The following is a 22,406-nucleotide window of genomic DNA, read 5'->3' on the forward strand; positions in this document are numbered from 1 at the left end:
TGAATCGTTGGCAGTGGATAAGGTAGTAACCCGGTTGTTAAGCCAATCCGGCTTCCCCGTTGTCTTTGCTGGTCGCACAAGGAGATTGAAGGACTCCGGGAGACGGAGACGGTCATAAATACGAACCCGTTGCCAAGCGTCCAAATTTGGATCGCACAGTGATGGAGATGCTGCTAGGAAGAAGGGCCCTAAGTCATGTTTTTTTTTTTTCAACGCCGTCGTAAGGTTGGACGGTCACTAAATGAACGGTTGTAGGGCGAGGATGACCTGCGTTTATATTTCTTCCTGGGCGGTTCGTTTGTTTCCTTTCCAGCCTTCTCTGGATGCAAGAGCAGCTTTTCCCATCAAAGCTGATGGACCGTTGCAAACAATGTGCCTTGCTTAGCTTTGGGAGCTGCCGATCCAGCACCGACGGCGGCGGCAGCAGCAGCAGCACCGGAACCCCCCGAGCCTCACGGCGTGTCTTGTCTTTTTGCCGTTCCAGGCGGAGCCCCTGACTGAAGCGGACGCGCGGAGCGGCTGTCATGATCTCTGCGGCACCTCTCTACAGCGGGGTGCATAACTGGACGGGCGCAGAGCGGCTTCATGCGAGCAGCCTCGACGAAGAAAGGTGTGTGTGTGTGTGTGTGTGTGTGTGTGCGTGTGTGCCCTTGCGTGGGGCGGGGGAGGGCAGCGTTCTGCAAAGCACTCGTGTTTCTCTTCGGGGATGAGACGGGGAGAAGAAAAATGCTGGCCTCTTTCGAGATTTTAAACCCCATGGCCGCCTCTCTCCGCTGAATCCGTCGGCGATCCGAGGTGACACACAGACGCACACACACACACACTCAAGTTGCTTGCAAAATATTTGGGGAAGAGGTTATTTGTGTGTGAGAGAGAGCGAGAGCGTGCACATCTGTGCAGGGAGCATCCTGTTTCCTTTCAGGGATGAGACGGGGAGAAGAAACGCCGGCCTCTTTCGAGATTTTAAACCCCATTGTCTGAGATCACTCACAGACATACACAACTCAAGTTGCTTGCGAAATATTGTGTGTGCGTGGTGTGTGTGTGTGTGTCCATTTGCCTTCTCAAGCGGAAGCTTTAAAAACAGCGGCTGGCAGTTAATTTTCCCAAGGAACCGGCGTGAGAAATTGGGGACGGTGACGGAAGGCCGAGCCAGTAGGGCTGGGAAGGCGCATAGATATGCCACTCATGCATTCAGGCGCATAAGGTAAATTGGGGGAATCACAGGTGGTCCTTGACGACAGTTGAGCCGAATTGTATAGCTTAAAAAAAAGCCCGTTGGATTTTTTTTTCTTTTGAAGACATTTCACCTCTCATCCAGGAAGCTTCTTCAGCTCTGACAGTGATAAGTTGGTAATGGGAGGATTTATATTCCTTGCAGACACCCGACTTTCAGCTAGGCAATTTGGGATGAACGCCCTTGGAATGGTGTGGGAGTAGGAATGGATTTCCAGAGGGGGGAAAAATTGCGGACTCCAGGAACCAGGAGCCCCACTCAGGTGACCCCGAGGACACAGAAAAACCTCCAAGTGGCCTCAGCGACCCACTAAAAGGATGCAAATGACCAGCTGTCTGCCAGGAATATCAATCCTTCCACTCCCCACCATCCAGTCAGACAGCGGTGGGTTTAAAAAAAAAAGAAAAAATCCTACCAGTTGGGAGACCTCGCTTTGCCAGCTCACTTCACTTTGCGTGTGTTTGTGCAGTGCTCAAAGACTGCCCCCTGTATCCACGCTGGAAGGAATATATTGACGCTTGCGCACGCGCCAAACATGCATATCGTGCGTACACAGGGCTCAAAGACCGCCCTCTATATCAATTGCTGTTTTTTACCTCAGCTGAGGTAAGTCCCTTTTCTGCCACGCGAATCGGCTGAGCTAATAAACAACAAAGTATAGGAAAGGTTGGAAAGGTAAAAGAGCGGGCGTGTGGGGAGGGCCAGTCGAAATTTTCCCTACTGGTTCTCTGAACCAGTCAAAATTTTCCCTACCAGTCCGCTAGGACCGGTCAGAACCGGCTGAATACCACCTCTGCTGTCAGAGCTGAAGCAGCTTCTGGGCTGAGGAGCGAAACGTCTTCAAAGAAACACAAGGAAGTCCGGTTGCCTCCTTAAAAAATAAGCACCCTTGGGACACTGTGGTTTAAAGTCATATTTAATATTCCAGTCTTTAAAATGCGCCCAGCATCTCTGCCTTTCGAACAGGTACATGCGGGAACAAAATAGCCTTTCTAAAATTGGCTCTAAAAGGTGTTTTGCTGGTAAGTTTTATATTCAGAACGGAGGCAAAGGAAGTTCCGTGTCTTTTTAAAGCATCCCCTGGCCTCTATATTTCTTTTATTTTTACGGCCCGTTTTTACAAGAGAGGTAAGCTCAGGCTGACGGAAATGGTCTTCCCTGATCTGTAGCGGTTCCCAATCTGGCACCCGTCAGGAGACTGGGAAAGCTATCGCGGTGCTCTGACTTAAGGGCGGCTCTCTATTCAGAATTGTTTAGTAAAAAGGAGATGACGGGGTCCTTGGTGCTCTCTGAGGTTGGTGGTTTTCTTGCAGATGTTTTCATTACCCGACTGGGTTTTAGTATTAAACCAGTGCACTGATGATGTTACCTAGTTGGGTAATGAAATGTCTGAAATAAGGTCACCAAGCTCAGAGGGCACCAAGGTCCCCACAATCATTGTTTTCCTCTTCCTCCTCCTCCTCCTGCTCCTCCTCCTCCTGCTCCTGCTCCTCCTCCTCCTCACAAACCACACTCCCTTCTAGCACTGATGATGTTACCTAGTTGGGTAATGAAACGTCTACAAGCTCAGAAAGTACCAATGACCTCATAATTTCTTTTATATTAAACAATTCTGAATAGAAAGCCGCTCTTAAGAAAACCTCCAGCAGGTTTCCAGGAGTCTCCTGAAAGGGGCCAGATTGGGAACAACTACAGATTGGTCCTTTTCCTTCTTCTCCCTCCGCCTCTTTCTCTCCTCCTCCTCCTCTCCCTTTTTCACTCCATAAACTGTGGTCCCTTCTCGCACTGATGATGTTACCTAGTTGAGTTATGAAACGTCTGCAAGAAAACCACCAAGCTTAGAGAGCACCAAGGACCCCATAGTCCTCTTCCTTCCCCCTCCTCTCCTCCTCCTCCTCCTCCTCCTCCTTCTCCTTCTTCACAATCCCCTTTCTACCATTGATGATGTTCCCTAGTTGGGTTGTGAAACGTCTGCAAGGAAATCACCCAGCTCAGAGATCACCAAGGAGCCCTCATGTCAACCCTGAGCTACAAATACTCCCTTCTATCAGCAAGAGGCTATTTCTTACTCATTCCCCTTTTAAGAAAAGTCGGATGACAGCTGGATGTGACTTTGGCCACAGATGGGCCATGCCAGTCAGATCAGTGGCTTCACCCCCCGCACCTCTGGATAATTTTTCCATGTTTCTCTCTTTTTTTCTTTTAAACTTTTCTGTAGGAGAGCCCCACTTTCTGATGAAGAATCTGACACCAGCAGTTCCCAGCAGCTGGGCTCGACTGAGTTTTGCAACAGCTTTTCCAAGGTGAGAGGTTGGGTCGGAGAGATGGAGAGGGAAGGAGGGTGGGAATGGCCGGGGAGAATGGCCTTGTCCCCATGAAGGTGGCCGCACTGCCCCGCTTCTGATACCCCACTCTCTCTCTCTCTCCGCTCCCCCTTTGGCAGGTGGAGATCACAGCGGTTTCGGGAAGCGGTGGGGGCGCCGAAGGGTTTGAACCGGAGGGCACCGTGGAGACAGAAGCCGGCCCTCAACTCCGGGAGCAGGCCCACGAGCCAGACAGTGCCCAGAAGGCCTTGAAGGACAGCGATGCCAAGCCTGGCAACCTTCAAGAGCCAGAATTGCCCCAGCTGGACAACAATAGCAGCAGCAGCCGCAGCCGCAGCCTGGGCTGCCTGTTTCCTTCTGCTGCAGACACGGCGGAGGTGACCCCGTTTTGCCCCAAGGCTCTGGAGAGCGAGCAGATGGGCAAAGAAAAGGGACTCCCCACGCCCGCCGCCTCTGTCAACCCCATCACCGCTACCAGCAGCAGCAGCTGCAACACGGTGGCGCCGGCTCCTGCCACCTACACCCTGAAGAGCGTCTGTTTCTCTGCCTCTCAGGCCCCCCTATGCAAAAATGTCCCTCTCCCTGCCCCCCGGAGCCACCGTCCTGGCCCCCAGCCAGCCACTGGTTTACCTCCCTTCTCTTTCCAACCCGCTGGGGGTCTCACCTGCCCTGGCCCTCCCGGTCTCATCCTTCCAACAAGACCCTTGCCTGCCCGGTCTCCACCCCTATCCTTACGCTTTCTCTGTGGGCCGGCCCTTGGCTCCCGACCCCAAAGCCGCCTGTGTCGAGGCGGCTCCGTTAAGCTGCCCTCCTCCGCCTCCCAGAGAAAACGGCAGCGCCCCTGCGACGCCGGGCTCCGGCCCTCCTGCCAACGGCCCAGAACTGGCCTCCGGCACCCCTGCCTTGGCAGCCTCCTGCACCGGCGCCGTCCCAGTCTCAGGTCCCGCCACCGTGCTGCCCCGTGTCCCCGAGCGGCTGGCTGCGGGGGTCTTGGCGTCCCTCTCCCCGCTGAAGTCTCCTCCGCAGCTGGAGCGCGAGATGGTCTCCCCCCCGGAATGCAGCGAGATGCAGCCTCTGGATCTGTCCTCCAAGTCCAACCGGCAGAAGCTGCCTCCGCCGAGCCAGCGCAAGACGCCCCCCATGCCTGTGTTGACCCCGGTGCACCCCAGCGGCAAAGCTCTGCTGACGCCGGTCTCCTCCAAGGCCCAGCGAGTGGCCCAGGCCGCCGCCTCGCCCTTCGTCATCTTCCCGGAGCTCCTGCGCAACGGCGAGCAAAGCGCCTGGGTGAAAAACCCCACGGCTTTCATCGGCACCATTCCGGGCACCTACATGGGGGTGGCCAACCCCGTGCCAGCCTCGGTCTTGTTGAGCAAGGATTCCGGGACCGACTTAAGCAGCAGGGACTCCCGCCACCTTCCAAAGCAGGAGCCCATCTGCATTATCGACCAAGGAGAACCCCGGAGCGCCGGGCTGCCGTCCGGGAAAAAACCCGGGGCTGAGGGACAAGTGGACTCCACTAGGCGCACCCCGGCTCCTCCGTTACGCCCTCCCAAGGACCTGTCCCTCTGGAATCCCAGCCAAGCCAACCTTTACCCTCGGTGTTTGCTCAACGGGAAGCCGGCCAGCCCGCAACTCCTGCCCATCGGGTGGTCCCATTACCATCCGGGCACCTTGCTTTCCATTGGCATCTCGGCGACGGCACAGCTGTCCCCCAATCCGGTCGGGCCCTCTAAGACGCCCGGCCCCAGCGAACCAGCTGTGTTCCCTGCTGGGCAGCTGGCGGAAGCTACCCCGTCGGTCCAGAAGCCCCCCGAAGCCCCCTCCCAGGGCAAAGGCTGTAAGGCTGCCCTGCCCAGCACTGAGAGCCCTTTGTGCGTCTCGCCGGCTCTCCAGGCCAGCCCGCCCGAGGCGAAGGGCTCAAGGGGTCTCGAGCGACAAGAGATGGACTCGGCCGCTGAGAACGCTCTCCTGCCTCCGCCCGAAACTGCCCCGGAGGGCTGTGCCCACAAGCACTTGGGGGATCCCAAAGCTAAGAGCCCCTTTGTGACTCCCCACCTGCCCCACAGCCTGCCCGTAGCCGCCCAGGCAAGCCTCCGGGTCGCCGCCGAGTCGGCTTCCCCGGCCGAGAAACAGGGCCGGGAGTGGCGAGGGGACACTTCCCGCAACCCGCCGAAGGCCGAGGTGCCCCCCTGCCCCGTGCACCAGGTGGACCTCAGCCGGATCAAGAAGGAGCGGTTGGAGCCCGAGCCCCCCTTTGCCTCGGCCACCTGCCTGAAGGCGGGGGCCACCGTGCGGGACCCTCCAAAAGCCAAGCTGAAGGGGGTGGCCCACATCAAAGTCGAGGGGGGCTTCCCATGCAAATCCAAGCGGCACCACGAGGGGCCCGATCGGCCGGCCCAGAAGAAGCCGAAGTCACGCGGGGGAGAAGAACTGGCGGCCGCCTGCAAGACAAGCAGCCAGAATCAGCACAGCCGGAAGGTGACTTGGCACGGCTGGGCAGAAGAGAGGAGGGGCGGGGATGCGCTCTGGGATGGGGAGTCAGGGGCAGTGGGGTTAGGGGCCTACAGGACGGGCTAGCCCCCCTGCGGTTGGGTGGGGATGAGCTGAAGGGTGGTGATCCTTGCTGGGTGAGGGGAAGCTTGACAGTGGCAGAAAAACAAAAGGTTTTGGAAGCTTGGCATCCATTTTTTTAAAGGAGACATGGACGCCTTGTTTGTTAGCCTTGCAGGTGGGCTTATAGTTCTCCATGCATGCTTGGTTTGGTTAGAATGGGATGGAATGGAATAATGAATAAAAGGAATAAGGGCAGGATGGGACAGGACAGGACAGGACAGGACAAGAAGCAGGGAATAGAATAGAATAGAATAGAATAGAATAGAATAGAACAGAACAGAACAGAACAGAACAGAACAGAACAGAACAGACAATAATAGGAATTGGAGTGGAATGGAATAGAATAAGGAATAAGGAATAAATGGAATAAGGATAGGATAGGATAGAATACAATTATATAGAAAATATAGAATAGAATTAAGAATAAGAATAGGAATTGGAGGAATAGAATAAGGAATAAGGAATAAATGGAATTAGGATAGAATAGGATAGGATAGAAAATACAGGAAATATTGAATAGAATCAAGAATAGGAATTGGAATGGAAAGGAATAAGGAATAAAACGAATAAATGGAATAAGGATAGAATAGAATAGAATAGAATAGAATAGAATAGAATAGAATAGAATAGAATAGAATAGAATAGAATAGAATAGAATAGAATAGAGAATAATAGGAATTGGAGTGGAATGGAATAGAATAAGGAATAAATGGAATTAGGATAGAATAGAACAGAAATAGAATGGGATAGAAAATATAGAATAAAATAACGAATAAGAATAGGAATTGGAGTGGAATGGAATAGAATAAGGAATAAATGGAATTAGGATAGAATAGAAATAGAAATAGAATAAAACAGAAAAGAACAGAAAATATAGAATAGAATAAAGAATAAGAATAGGAACTGGGATGGGATAGAATAGGAATAGGAGTAGTGTAGAATAGAGTAAAACAGAACAGAATAGAGCTGGAAGGGCCCTTGGAGATCTTCTAGTCCAGCCCCCTGCTCAACCAGGAGAACCTATACTTTTTCAGATAAGTGATTGTTTTGTCTCTTCTTAAAAACCTCCAATGATTGTTTATATTTTGTTCTTTTAGCCCAACGTTAAAAAGGAAGAAAACCAGGCTGTACAGATAGTCCTCGACTTAACGCCTACCATTGAGCCCAGAATTTCTGTCGCTAAGCGAGAAATGTGTCGAGCAAATTTTCCCTCCATTTTGAGACTTTCCTTGCCGCCCTCAGTTCACTGTTCAGTGAATCTGGCTTCCCCGTGGATCTCAGTGACCATTAACAACAACGGTATCCCCGTGGCCACGTGGGCCAAATTCTTGGCAACGGGTTCATATTTATGATGGTCGCCGTGTCCCAGAGTCGTGGGCTCCTCTTTTCTGCGACCTTCTGGCGAGGAAAGTCCAGTTTATTTTACCAACCGTGTGACCAGCTTCACAACTGCACGTCACTCGCTTTCAACGACCGTGGCCAGAAAGATCGTAAAAACGAGGCGAAACCCGCTTAACAACCATCTCGCTTAGCAACGGAAATGTTGGCCTCCATTTTGACCGTAGGTCAAAGGCCACTACATGGCTAAAGAACATCCAGGGGGCCAAAAAAAATAATAATAATTCCAATCCGATGTAAAAACACGGAGCGAGAAACTCGGCCACACACTTAACCACTGTATCACCCCCACAGTGGCGGAAGCACCACAGCAACCTCCACGAGATCACGGGTGACGGCCGGCTGGGCTGCGTAAAGGAGCGGGGGAACCTGCGTGCCAAGCGCAAGTGCCGGAAGTTGTCCCGGGGCCACAGCTGCGAGGAAGGTAAGGGGGGGGGGTGTCTCGGGCTGGGGCGTGGCCGTTCCCGCTCTCATCCAAGGCTGTCCCAACCATCCCAGGAGGTTCCCGGAAGATGCTGTGCAGCAGCAGCCAAAAAAGCCAATGCGATCCTAAGCTGCGTTAACAGTGGGATCCAATGGAGACCAAGGGAGATACTCTCCAAATACATTTTTACTAGGTTATAATTTAGAAGTCAATTTATACATTTATAAGTTATTTATTAAGTTTTCTACTATAAAATACAAAAGCAAATAAGAGGTCAAAGAAAAGGGAGGAAGGGTAGGGAAAAAAAGAAAGAAAAAGAAGCACTGACTTCTGACTCTGTTAGAATAAGGCATTAACAACAAATCACAACTTTTTTAAAAAAAAAAAATTTATTGAATAAACATTAAAAACAATTGAACCCAGTGCAACTTTCTTGGCCATCGTTTTGGCCATAAAAGCTATAGTATAGAGATACACGTAACGGTTAATTTCCTTGTTCCCTTATGTATAGTGCTAGCTGCATATTAGTTCTATTTACATTTATATACAATTATATACATATTTACAACTCTCTTTTATACTCATACATTAGCTTCATCTCGTATTTGTCCGTTATATTCCATTCTCTTTGGTTTACAAAACTTTTTGTTATACCATAATAGTATGAACCAGTCATTTCTGCAAAATTTTATGAATCTAATCTGTGAAACCCCAAATCAAAGTTTCATTCTTCTCCACCTCGAGCGCGAAGTTCTGAAGCGGTTTCCATGTGGAAAGGAAAGTACTCACGTTCTTTTCTTTAACCAAAGAAAAGACTGCCATTTCAGTCCAACTCCCGTCAACTTCTGCAACCATTCTTCCAGCGTAGGCATTGAAGTGTCCTTCCAGTTTTGCATCTATAATAGTCTTTCTGCTGTCAACATATATAGTAACAAAGCTCCTAACTTTTTTTCCAATTCTTTTTTCCGTTAGACCCAAGAGGAAAAATTCTGGTTTCATAATTTATCTCCCATTTTCAGGATTTTCTGTATTTTCAAAACGAATTCCTTGTGGATTTGGGGTGGGGCAGAGAAGATTTCCAGGTCCCCAAAGTGGTAGCCCCTCTCCGATGGCTGTTTCTCAGTTTTATTTATGTTTTATTTTTAATTCTTTCAGCTTACGTGGAGAAGAAAGCCAAGAACAATTTTAGAGACTTCATCCCCATCGTTCTCAGCAGCCGGACACGCAGCCAGTCAGGTTGGTGGCTGAGCCAGGAGATGATGACTGGGTCAAGGGGTAAGGGAGCAGCGTGCCAATTATGGAGGAAGGGGAGAAGGGCAGGGTTATGAATCTGGTCACCCTGACTTGGAGGTTGGTTGCAGACAACCGTTATAGGGCCTTGTTGGTCCCCAAGGTGCCATCCATGATCTCAATGACAATTCTCAAACATTCAGATCATGGTTGTCCCAAAGTTGCTTTTCCCAAAAGGCAACTGGACTTCCTTGGGTTTTTCTTCTCTCTCTTGAAAATGTCTCACAAGAAGTGTGATGACCCGGGGTGGTGGCACAAAGGCAACACAGTCAGATAATCAGTAGGAGTCCCTTTATGAGAAAAACTCTCCCAGGAACAGCCTTTGGCTGCAGAGATTCAAGTCCAAAACATGGTCAACAAAAACTGTAACTGTAAGTCCAATCAAGGCAAGATGAGGTAATTAATCTGGCAGGGCAGGAACAAGAATTCCGGATCTGAAGACATGGCAATAACTCAACACGGTTGGGAAGATGCCAGGAACACAGATAACCAAAGTCAACACAAGATAATCTCATGTTTGCTCCCAGCAGCTGCTGCACTCAGCATGCATCTCTTTAAACTCTCTTCCCAGCTGTGGCTAATGAAGGGAATCAGGGCCCTTTCCTCCCCCGTAAGTCATGCAACCCACATTGCTCTCTCCTCTCTTCCTCCCTGCGTGCCTTAGGATGAAGAACTGGTGGTCCTGGGTCTTCCTCTGAACTCCCTCTCCCTTGTTCTACCTCTTCCCTGCTCTGCCCAGCCGGATGTTGCCCTTCCCCAGTTTCCTCCACAGCCAATGGGAGTATCCTCGGATTCAGACTCCCAACAGGGGCATGACAAGGTGCTTTAGTTCAGAACCGAAGAAGCTTCTTGAATGAGAAGCAAAACATTTTCAAAGGAAAAAAAAAAACAAGGAAGTCTGGGTGCCTTTTGGGGAAAAGAAAGTGACTTTGGGACAACGATGAACTGGATGTTTGGAGAATTTCCATAGACATAGGGCAGGGGTGTCAAACTCGGTTTCATTGAGGGCCGCATCAGGGTTGTGTTTGACCTGGGGGGGTGGGCGTGGCCAGCATGGCATCACACATGGGGTGGGGGGGCACAGTGGTAACCCAAGCACTCTGCCAGAGAAAACGGGGTTCCCGAGCTCCGTTTTCGTCTGCCGACAGCCTTTTGCGAGTCTCTGCCAGTGAAAAGGGGGCTGCGCACAGCCTTTGTGGGCTCCATTTTTGCTGGCAGAAGCCCCACAGGCCAGTCCTTCGCTGTTTCCACGGCAGCCCCACAGGCCAGATGTAGCCCCCGGGCTTTGAGTTTTGGCACCCCTGACACAGGGCCTCGTTCGATCCCCTGGCAAAGCTGCCAGGCAAAACAGCCAGGATCGGGACTTAACTTCGCCCTAAACCGTGGCTTGCTTAAGCAGAGTTTGCTGAAGAAACTGCAGGAGTGGTGTTCATACTTTGCAAACTGCAGTTGATTATGTTCCCACAAGACACTAAGCCCAGACCTCATTACGGTCTGAGGATGATGTATGAGCCAGAGAAATGACTTTGATTTGAGGAGCGTTCGTTCTTAACTGGAGCATGTTGGCTTTGGAGCTGTACATTCCTTCCACAGGTTGGCATTCAAATGAACCCATACTGAAGACCTGGTTCTGCCCTTGGGCCTGGGGGACCCAAAGTGGGGTGGAGCCCATTAAACAGCTTGTGTGATGGGTTGTCACCGGGGTGGAGGATTGGGGGCTGTTATATTATTGGATTAATTTTCTTCTGTTAGTTTTATTTTTTATACGTGATGTTTTTATATTCCTGTAAGCCTCTTTGAGTCGCCCATGTGCAAATAGGCACCAATATAAATTTTCTAAATAAATACACTGTTATTTCCCCTCCCCATCCCCAAAGATTTTAGTCAATTTTGTGCATTTGGGAAAGATGAGGATACCAAATAGAATATTTGTAGCTCAGGATTGAACTGTGAAATCCTTGGTACTGTTTGTCAGCTTGGTCGTTTCCTTGCAGACGCTTCACGACCCGACTAGGGAACCTCATCAATCCTAGAAGAGAAGTGGGGTTTACAAAGGAGGAGGAGGAGGAGAACTGTGGGGTCCTTGGTACTCGATGAGCTGGGTTGCTTCCTTGCAGACATTTCATGACCCGACTAGATAACATCATCAGTGCTAGAAGGATGTGGGGTTTCTTCCCCGGCAGGGCAAGGCGCTTGTGTCTAAACAGAAAGCAAACCCCTTCCCCTTCGAACACTGATGAGGCCAGCTAGCTGGGTAATGAAACGTCTCCAAGGAAACCAACCAAGCTCAGAGAGCACCAGCAGTGATGGGTTTAGCCAAATAAAGCCATCCCAGAGTAGAGCAGGGACAAAGCTCAGGTCCTCGTGGTAGTTTGTGTTACCTATTTGACGGGAGGGGGTCTTTCCTTATTCCTCCCGCCTCTCCCTCCTGCAGGGACCACAGGGGTCTCTTCCAGCATGTTAGGAGAATGTGACGGAGCCGGTCAGGAAACGGTGCCGCTGTTAGAGGAGGCGAACGAAGCCGAAGCCGAGGAACTGTCCCCGAAGCATCACCGGCTACGCAAGTCCCACCGCCTCTCGCCTCACTCCGGCTGCAAGGAGCGCTCTCGGTCGGAAAGGGGCCTCTTCCACCACCCCGTGAAGAATCAGGGACTTCTTTGGCAAGGAGAGGCCAACCGGCCTCCGTGGAGCCGCAAGGAAGCCGAGGAGGAGACCAGCCACGTCAAGAGGAAGAAAAGGAGGCGGCAGAAAAGCTGGAAGTACCAAAGCGGAGAATATCTGATCGAAAGGGACAAAGGGGAACACTTGAGCTGCTGCCGCCATAAGCGGCGGAAATCCAAAGCAGGTGAGAAAGGATGGGCCTCGGGGTGGGTGGGGGGAGGGAGGGAAGGAGGGAGGGAGGAGGGATCTCGAGGTGGCCGCTTTTCGGCTGCTAATCTGGCCTGGATTGCAGCTCCCATCGTCCCCGGGCTTCCAGCCTCCTGGTCCGGCTGGAATAAGAGGATCAGGCCAGGGACAACAGTCGCTGGCTGTGGGGGAAGCACAAACAAGAGAGATTCTCCTGGTCAGCTTGGGAACAAACAAACAAACAAACACACACACACACACACACACACACACACACACACCATCAGTTTCCTGTATTGGCTAAGCTGTGCCGGAGATTGCAACAGCCTCAGGGCCTCAGCGATGCCCACCCCAGTTCCCTTTGCAGGACCTCGCTGGAGGTCTCAACAGCCACCAAGGGTTGGCCGTAGCCCCCTCCTCCTTCCCTTCCTTCCTCCCTCCCTCCTTCCTTCCCTTCCTCCGCCCCCCTTCCCTCCAAATTGGAGCATTTCATCCTGTCTCGGCCTGCTTTCATGCCATTGAAAAGTAGCAGCAGTCGGCCAGGCTTTTAAAAAGTTGAAAAAGAGTCCCCGTTTCTCTCTCTCTCTTTCATTCTCTCTCTCTCATTCTCTCTCATTCTCTTTCTCATTCTCTCTCTCATTCTCCCATTCTCTCTTTCTCGTTCATTCTTTCTCATTCTCTTTTCTCTCATTCTCTCTTTCTCATTCTCTCATTCTCTCTCATTCTCTGTCTTTCTCATTCTCTCATTCTCTTTCTCATTCTCATTCTCTCTCTCATTCTCCCATTCTGTCTTTTTCGTTCATTCTTTCTCATTCTCTTTTCTCTCATTCTCTCTTTCTCATTCTCTCATTCTCTCTCATTCTCTGTCTTTCTCATTCTCTCATTCTCTTTCTCATTCTCTCTTATTCTCTTTCTCATTCTCTCATTTTCTTTTTTTCTTTCTCATTCTCTTTCTCATTCTCGTTTCTCATTCTCTCATTCTCTTTAACATCTCTCTCTCATTCTCTCATTCTAATTCTCTTTCTTATTCTTTTATTCTCTCTCATTCTCTCATTCTCTTTCTCATTCTCTCTTATTCTCTTTCTCATTCTCTCTTATTCTCTTTCTCATTCTCTCATTTTCTTTTTTTCTTTCTCATTCTCTTTCTCATTCTCATTTCTCATTCTCTCATTCTCTTTAACATTCTCTCTCATTCTCTCTCATTCTAATTCTCTTTCTTATTCTCTTATTCTCTCTCACTCTCTTTCTCATTCTCTCTTACTCTCTTTCTCATTCTCTCTTATTCTCTTTCTCATTCTCTCATTTTCTTTTTTTCTTTCTCATTCTCTTTCTCATTCTCATTTCTCATTCTCTCATTCTCTTTAACATTCTCTCTCATTCTCTCTCATTCTAATTCTCTTTCTTATTCTCTTATTCTCTCTCACTCTCTTTCTCATTCTCTCATTCTCTTTCTCATTCTCTCTTCTGTCTTTCATTCTCTCATTCTCTCTTTCTCATTCTCTCATTCTCTCTCATTCTCTGTCTTTCTCATTCTCTCATTCTCTTTCTCATTCTCATTCTCTCTCTCATTCTCCCATTCTGTCTTTTTCGTTCATTCTTTCTCATTCTCTTTTCTCTCATTCTCTCTTTCTCATTCTCTCATTCTCTCTCATTCTCTGTCTTTCTCATTCTCTCATTCTCTTTCTCATTCTCTCTTATTCTCTTTCTCATTCTCTCATTTTCTTTTTTTCTTTCTCATTCTCTTTCTCATTCTCGTTTCTCATTCTCTCATTCTCTTTAACATTCTCTCTCATTCTCTCATTCTAATTCTCTTTCTTATTCTTTTATTCTCTCTCATTCTCTCATTCTCTTTCTCATTCTCTCTTATTCTCTTTCTCATTCTCTCTTATTCTCTTTCTCATTCTCTCATTTTCTTTTTTTCTTTCTCATTCTCTTTCTCATTCTCATTTCTCATTCTCTCATTCTCTTTAACATTCTCTCTCATTCTCTCTCATTCTAATTCTCTTTCTTATTCTCTTATTCTCTCTCACTCTCTTTCTCATTCTCTCTTACTCTCTTTCTCATTCTCTCTTATTCTCTTTCTCATTCTCTCATTTTCTTTTTTTCTTTCTCATTCTCTTTCTCATTCTCATTTCTCATTCTCTCATTCTCTTTAACATTCTCTCTCATTCTCTCTCATTCTAATTCTCTTTCTTATTCTCTTATTCTCTCTCACTCTCTTTCTCATTCTCTCATTCTCTTTCTCATTCTCTCTTCTGTCTTTCATTCTCTCATTCTCTCTTTCTCATTCTCTCATTCTCTCTCATTCTCTGTCTTTCTCATTCTCTCATTCTCTTTCTCATTCTCATTCTCTCTCTCATTCTCCCATTCTGTCTTTTTCGTTCATTCTTTCTCATTCTCTTTTCTCTCATTCTCTCTTTCTCATTCTCTCTCATTCTCTCTCATTCTCTGTCTTTCTCATTCTCTCATTCTCTTTCTCATTCTCTCTTATTCTCTTTCTCATTCTCTCATTTTCTTTTTTTCTTTCTCATTCTCTTTCTCATTCTCGTTTCTCATTCTCTCATTCTCTTTAACATTCTCTCTCATTCTCTCATTCTAATTCTCTTTCTTATTCTTTTATTCTCTCTCATTCTCTCATTCTCTTTCTCATTCTCTCTTATTCTCTTTCTCATTCTCTCTTATTCTCTTTCTCATTCTCTCATTTTCTTTTTTTCTTTCTCATTCTCTTTCTCATTCTCATTTCTCATTCTCTCATTCTCTTTAACATTCTCTCTCATTCTCTCTCATTCTAATTCTCTTTCTTATTCTCTTATTCTCTCTCACTCTCTTTCTCATTCTCTCTTACTCTCTTTCTCATTCTCTCTTATTCTCTTTCTCATTCTCTCATTTTCTTTTTTTCTTTCTCATTCTCTTTCTCATTCTCATTTCTCATTCTCTCATTCTCTTTAACATTCTCTCTCATTCTCTCTCATTCTAATTCTCTTTCTTATTCTCTTATTCTCTCTCACTCTCTTTCTCATTCTCTCATTCTCTTTCTCATTCTCTCTTCTGTCTTTCATTCTCTCATTCTCTCTTTCTCATTCTCTCATTCTCTCTCATTCTCTGTCTTTCTCATTCTCTCATTCTCTTTCTCATTCTCATTTCTCTCTCTCATTCTCCCATTCTGTCTTTTTCGTTCATTCTTTCTCATTCTCTTTTCTCTCATTCTCTCTTTCTCATTCTCTCATTCTCTCTCATTCTCTGTCTTTCTCATTCTCTCATTCTCTTTCTCATTCTCTCTTATTCTCTTTCTCATTCTCTCATTTTCTTTTTTTCTTTCTCATTCTCTTTCTCATTCTCGTTTCTCATTCTCTCATTCTCTTTAACATTCTCTCTCATTCTCTCATTCTAATTCTCTTTCTTATTCTTTTATTCTCTCTCATTCTCTCATTCTCTTTCTCATTCTCTCTTATTCTCTTTCTCATTCTCTCTTATTCTCTTTCTCATTCTCTCATTTTCTTTTTTTCTTTCTCATTCTCTTTCTCATTCTCATTTCTCATTCTCTCATTCTCTTTAACATTCTCTCTCATTCTCTCTCTCATTCTAATTCTCTTTCTTATTCTCTTATTCTCTCTCACTCTCTTTCTCATTCTCTCTTACTCTCTTTCTCATTCTCTCTTATTCTCTTTCTCATTCTCTCATTTTCTTTTTTTCTTTCTCATTCTCTTTCTCATTCTCATTTCTCATTCTCTCATTCTCTTTAACATTCTCTCTCATTCTCTCTCATTCTAATTCTCTTTCTTATTCTCTTATTCTCTCTCACTCTCTTTCTCATTCTCTCATTCTCTTTCTCATTCTCTCTTCTGTCTTTCATTCTCTCATTCTCTCTTTCTCATTCTCTCATTTTCTCTTTCTCATTCTCTTTCATTCTCATTCTCTCTCTCTCATTCCACCCACTGCCCTCTCCCCCTCTCTCCCTCGTGGCATTGCTATTCTTCTTCTCCTTTTCAAACCGTGAGCATCCTGGGGCGGGAGGGAGAATGGCGGCTTTTACACATTGGCTCAGGCAACCCACTTCCGCAGAAACGGGGCCCCGGCTACGCCGCTGCTTGCGCTCCGTTTGAACTTAAGACGCCCGCAGCCTCCCGGTTGCAACAGCCACCAGGGGGCAGGCTTCTCCCACAGGCGACAGTCGCAGGCAGGAAAGGTGGCAGCGGAGACGGAGAGGCTGGGAAGGGCTGCAGGGAAAAGGATTGGCGGGCGGGGGGGGGAGGGAAGAATCCATGCAGGATGCATTACGGGGGGGGACACTGTGCAGAAACTGGAAAACGGGCGGGATGAAATCCATCATCTTCATCTTCTGCACCACAGACAAATTGTGGTGTCTCATCATCCTTGGCCGAATGCATTATTTTGATCCTGAGTCCTCGAGAACCTCTGGGTTGTAGTTTATCCTCCTCCATTCTTGCAGGATGCAGGCAGCCTTTAGTAAGAAGGCGGAAGTTCCTTTTTCCTAGCATCCTTTCCTCCTGGCACCCTCCCTATTTTCCCAGAATCCTTTGCTTTTGAATCACGCGGTCTTTCCTTCCTTTCCTTAGCAGTTGGTGAATGCGGACATAAGAACTCGGCCCGAGTAACCAGGGTGGGGTAGCAGGAGATGCTTTAATACAAGCAGCTTAATAACACAAACCCATTTTCTACTATACAACTAGAAAAGTACGAGGCAAATCCACCAAGAAAAAGAGATAGCTTTTTTTTTTTTTAGTCTAAAATGTTTTAGCGGGTCAGGCTGTCTTTCACTGCTATCAGGTGCTTAGTACCCTGAGCCCATTCTGGGAGATGAAGGCCACAAGCCTTAAAAGTTGCCAAGTTTGGACCTCCCTGCCTAAAATAGTCTGGATTGGATTGCAAGCCGGATGCGAGGAACTGTAACACGAAAAGGGGAGAACACTTAAGGGGGGAAAAACTCTGCTTGGTAGGGAAAGGGCTGGTGAAACACGTTGAAGTGCTTTCGGCAGAATCTCATCTGCCATCATCAGGCTTCTGTATAGTGTTCGTCTTCTAGACAGAAGCCTGATGATGGCAGATGAGATTCTGCTGAAACGTTGCTACTTTAAAAGCACAACTATAATGACATGGGAAAATACCCGAACAAAGCTGAATACTATACATGTAAGTACCCACGAAAACTTAAGAAAACATACATATATGTGCGCGCGCGCACACACACACACACACACACACACACACACACACAGAGAGTTGATAGATATAGGTATTTTTTATATAGGGGGGGAGAGATGGTAGATAGATATAGGGAGAGAGAGAGAAAGATTGGGTAGGTAGATAGATATAGATATTTAGAGAGAAAAATAGAGAGAGAGAGAATATTGTATGTAGGACTGTAGATCACAACACGGGGTTCTTCCAAAGATTAGGAATTATTTCACACCCAAAGTGGGCATCTATTCTAGTCAGCTGCTGAGCCCCAGGAGCAAAATTTCAAAACAAGCAGGCCGCTGTTTGATTGTTGCTGCTCCCTTTTTCTTGGCCCTCCCCCCTCTCTTCTCTCAGACAAATTCTGGAGGGGCAGAACCTTTTCTCTGAGGGCACCTCTAACCTTTCTCTCTCTCTCTCTCTCTCTCTTTGTGGTCTGCTTGCAGACTTCCGGTACAGAAAGCACAAAAGCTCCGCTCTGGGCAAAGGCTCCGAGCTCTGCCTGAGGAGTCGGCTCTCTCCATCCCTCCAAGGCCACCTGGACTTCCAGAATGGGTTCCTCCTGGATCACTCCGGCATGGCTCCAATTCAAGAAGGGCTGGAGAAACCTTCCGGGAAACGCAAATGCAAAACCAAACACCTGTCGGGCATCTGCGAAGAGGGGAAGGTAAGGAGAGGGGTCTATGGAGATGTTGTGGTTCACCAGCAGCCAGTGCAGACGGCAGAAGGATCGGACAGAACAGGGACCATCTGAAAGTCTGTGGAGGACTCGGATGAGGGTCCTGTGTCCGATGCAGAGATGGGGCCAGAACCATCTGGGAGTGGGGTGCTGACTCCGGAGCCTCCGGAGTCTGGCCGCAGTGAGGCCGAGGAACAAGGGGAGCCTGTTCCCAGTGCGTGTGTGCACAGACCTGCTGGAAGGCAAGAGCAGCTGAGACAAAAGGGGTGACTCGGGAGTAAGGCAGGCCAAGATAAGTCAGGCCAAGATGAGGAAACCTTTGCAGGAAGCAAAGTCGTTCAATCAGTTCAGAGTCATTCTGGAAGCTCTTTGTACTTCCGTTGGGTTGTTTTGTACTTTGGTTGGTTTCTTCTCTAGTTCATTTGATAACTTCCGTTTTTGGCAGCCCTTCACAGAACCGAGAGGTGTGTGCTTATCTCAGGGATTGAGATTAACTCTGGCTGGGAATGAAAGCAATTCCCAGTGTGGCAATAAAATAAATCTTGTTTTTAAAGTAAGTGTGTGCGTAACTACGGTTTAGGAAGCCTGGGTCAGAACAGGAGATTCTCCGTCATCCAGGTCCTAGATTGCCCCAAAGGTGCTTTTTTTCCCAAGATTTTCCTTGAAGGCGCTTCGCTTCTCATCCAAGATGCCTGAATTTAGGAATTAGAATGCCCCCGAGTTCGTTTTATGATGGTTGCATTGCTTGGAACCTGACAAGAAGCTTCTTCGGTTCTGAACTGAAGTGATGAGAAGCAAAACGTCTTCAAGGAAAAACAAAATCCAGTTTCCTTTTGAGGAAAAAAAAGGCACCTTTGGGTTAAGAAGCGATGTTAGGAATGGGATGGTCAGGATGACCAGATTGGGGATTCAGGCACATAGATATCATTTGATGGCTATATTTACCCATTGACTGTATTTCTTTACGGCCATTCTTCCAAAGGCTTCAGGTTAGTCTACACTGTCAATACAGAATAAAACCATTCCAGAAAAAGAAAGCCAGTTTGGTCTAGTGATTAAGGCACCAAGGTAGAAAGTGGGAGGCCCACCCATCTGAAGCAGGAAAACCAGCTGGGTGACTTTGAGCCAGTCCCCCTCTCTCAGCCCAGCCCACCCAAGAAGGCGGGCTCACGATCCAGATGGATCTTGACAGACTGGAACACACATTTAACAAAATGAAATTCAGTATAAAGTCCTACACTTAGGCAAGAAAAACCAAAAGGACACATATAATAGACTGGGTGAAACCAGGCTCAGTAGCAGGAACTGTGAAAGGGATCTTGGAGTCTAAGTGGACAACCAGCTAAATAGGAGCCAGCCGTGTGTAGCAGCAACCAAAAAAGCTAATGCAGTCCTAAGCTGCGTGAACAGAGGGATACAATCAAGATCAAGGGAGGTACTAATACCACTCTATAAAACCTTAGTAAGACCACACCTAGAGTCCTGCATCCAATTTTGATCACCACATTATAAAAAAGATGTTGAGACTCTAGAAAGAGTGCAGAGAAGAGCAACCAGGATGATAAAGGGACTATAGGTTAAAACATACGATGAACAGTTGCAGGAACTGGGCCTGGCTAGTCTAGTGAAGAGAAGGACCAGGGGAGACAGGATAGCAGGCTTCCAATATTTGAGGGGCTGCCTCAGAGAGGAGGAAGGGGTCAAGCTATTCTCCAAAGCACCCAAAGGCCAGACAAGGAGTAATGGATGGAAACTGAACAAGGAGAGATTCAACCTGGAAATAAGGAGAAACTTTCTGACAGCACGAGCAATCAACCCATGGAACAGAAGTTGCCTTCAGAGGTTGTAGGAATTTCATTACTTGAGACTTTCAATAAGAGACTGGACTGCCATTTGTCAGAAATGGTGTAGGGTCTCCTGCTTGGGCAGGGGGTTGGACTAGATGACCTACAAGGTCCCTTCCAACTCTGATTATCTGTTAATTTGTTACCTCACATGGTTGTTGTGGTGGAAAATAGGAGGACAGTGCTGGATATGTTTTCCACCTTGACTTATTTGTAAAAATAATAAAGATGGCATACAAAGGAGAGAGAGAGAAAGAAAAGAAAAGAAAGAAAGAAAGAAAGAAAGAAAGAAAGAAAGAAAGAAAGAAAGAAAGAAAGAAAGAAAGAAAGAAAGAAAGAAAGAAAAAGAAAGAAAGGATATTACAGCAATTAAAAATATTATTAAAGTTGTTATTTGCAGGTGGGAATTAGTTCTCTTGAAACACAACAACCACTTAGCAGGCACTGCAAGGAGAACAAACAGTATCCAGTGCAAATCCTGGCATAAATCTATTTCAGGTTCATCATTTATTCTGCCTGTAGTATCCAGGAGGGAATTGTTGGGCACACAAAAGGCCTCATCCTGCTATTTTTTTCCCACCTCTGTGATCGTAAGCGTCTTCTCTGCCCCCACCTTGACTAAATCCCGTGTCTTTGCGTGCCTCTCCAGGCCAAATCCCGCTCTCCAAAGAAGTCCCGGGAGCCCAGCCCCTTTGGCAAAGTCCGGCAGCACAGCCTGGAAAGGACGCCCGAGACCCCCGCAAGTCCAGCCGTGCCCCCCGAAGCTCGACGTCTGATCGTGAACAAGAACGCCGGGGAAACGTTGCTGCAGAGAGCGGCCCGGCTTGGGTATAAGGTGAGTAGTCTTTGGGGGGGGGGCTAATGCTATAGACCAGGGGGGTCAAAGTCCATTCCATTGAGAGCCGTATCAGGGCTGTGTTTGACCTCAGGGGGCCCAAGGTAGGCATGGCCAGCTCAATGTCACTTGTGTCGGGGGCGGGGGGACACCTGTGATGGCCAAGTGCTAGGGCAGGACTTCCCTCAGATTCCCCCTCACTCTCATTAATCCATCCTTCCTTCCTTCCTTCCTTCCTTCTTTCTTTCTTGTACCTGATGATTCCTGGCTCTTGATTAATGTATCTTTTCTTTTAAGTACAATGAGGTCTTATGCACCAAAGACAAATTCCTTGTGTGTCCAATCACACTTGGCCAATAAAGAATTCTATTCTATTCTATTCTATTCTATTCTATTCTATTCTATTCTATTCTATTCTATTCTATTCTATTCTATTCTATTCTATTCTATTCTATTCTATTCTTCATTCCATTATTCTGTTCTATTCTATTCTATTCTATTCTATTCTATTCTATTCTATTCTATTCCTTTCTATTCTATTCCTTCCTTCTTTTTCTTCTTTTCTTCTTCCTTACCTCTTCATTCTCCCTTTCTTGCTTTCTTCCCATCTTTTTCTCTGTCTTTCCTCTTTCCCTTTCTCCTTTCTTCTCCCTTCTTGGATGTTGAAATGCAAAAGGGGAAACATTTCTCTTTTTGTTTTGTTTTTAGTTTGTTTTGCTAGACCTCTGCCAGCGAAAACGGAGCCCCAGGGGGGCGGGGGGGGTGCATTTTCATTGTCAGAGGGCTGCAGGAGGCCATCGGGGCTGAAAATGGAGCCCAGGAGGGCTTCGTGGGGCCCTTCCAGGCTGTTTTTGCTGGCAGAGACACAGCAGTCGGGTCCGTCCCTTTTTCCAGAGAGCCCCCTGTGGGCCAGATGTAAGCCCCCCGCAGGCCAGAACCGGCCCCCATGGGCCTCGGCCTCCCCCTGAAGGCCAGCAGTGCTGGAGGGACAGTGTTACAGGGGGCCCTTGACTTAACAACCATTCGTTTAGGGAATCTACAAAGCTACAAAGGCACTGGAAAAAATAAATAAATGACCTGCAACCGGTCCTCGCACTTTTGACTGCCCTAGCACCCACCCCCCAGTCATGTGATCAAATTTGGGGGCTTGGCAGCCGGTATCTATTGAGGATGATCCAAGGCCTGGAGACTAAAACCTACGAAGAACGGCTGCAGGTTTTGAGTCTGGCTAGCCTAAAGAAAAGGAGAATTTGGGGAGATATGATAGCCGGGGGTGGGATGCTACCGATTCTGCCTGGCACTGAAGAGTAGCAGACAGCAAACTGGTTCTGTGTCTGCTGCTGTTTTGGCCCACCCGCCCGCCTGGGCTCTTACCTGTCCTTTATTTCCTGCTTTTTCGACCTCAGCTGCTTTGCATGGCACAGCTGAGGTTGAAAGAGCAGGGGGAAAAAGTGGCTTTTCGAACCCTGTGCATCTGCGTGCAGCGCTTTTCAGCTCTCCGGGCAGCATAGCTTAAGGTGCATGCGTGCGCAAAACGTAATAACCAAACCAGTAGTAACACTAGTTGAATCCCACCCCTGATGATTCCAGTATTTGAGAGGCTACCACAAAGAAGAGGATGTGTGTGGGGGGGTTCAATTTATTTGCAACCATCCCAGTCAGCTTTCAACAAGCTAGCCGTGTGATTCATTTAACGACTGCTTGATTTCATTTCCAACC

General features: G+C 47.6%; 1 protein-coding gene across 1 annotated transcript in view; it reads left to right on the top strand.

Annotated features, from left to right (window-relative positions):
* The window catches only part of BCORL1 (BCL6 corepressor like 1), a 41,364-nt gene that overhangs the window by 10,746 nt on the left and 8,212 nt on the right, over window positions 1–22,406 (top strand). The window contains 9 exon segments of the mRNA XM_087941034.1: window positions 485–610; window positions 3,456–3,540; window positions 3,681–4,117; window positions 4,119–6,039; window positions 7,867–7,996; window positions 9,152–9,232; window positions 11,721–12,131; window positions 17,776–17,996; window positions 20,502–20,687. Of these exon segments, the coding sequence (XP_087797160.1) occupies window positions 525–610; window positions 3,456–3,540; window positions 3,681–4,117; window positions 4,119–6,039; window positions 7,867–7,996; window positions 9,152–9,232; window positions 11,721–12,131; window positions 17,776–17,996; window positions 20,502–20,687 (3,558 nt within the window). The 5' untranslated portion in view covers window positions 485–524.

The sequence above is a fragment of the Pseudonaja textilis genome, chromosome 12, assembly GCF_049901715.1.
Source record: "Pseudonaja textilis isolate UNSWEBS1 chromosome 12, rPseTex1.2, whole genome shotgun sequence".
NCBI classification, from domain to species: domain Eukaryota; kingdom Metazoa; phylum Chordata; class Lepidosauria; order Squamata; family Elapidae; genus Pseudonaja; species Pseudonaja textilis.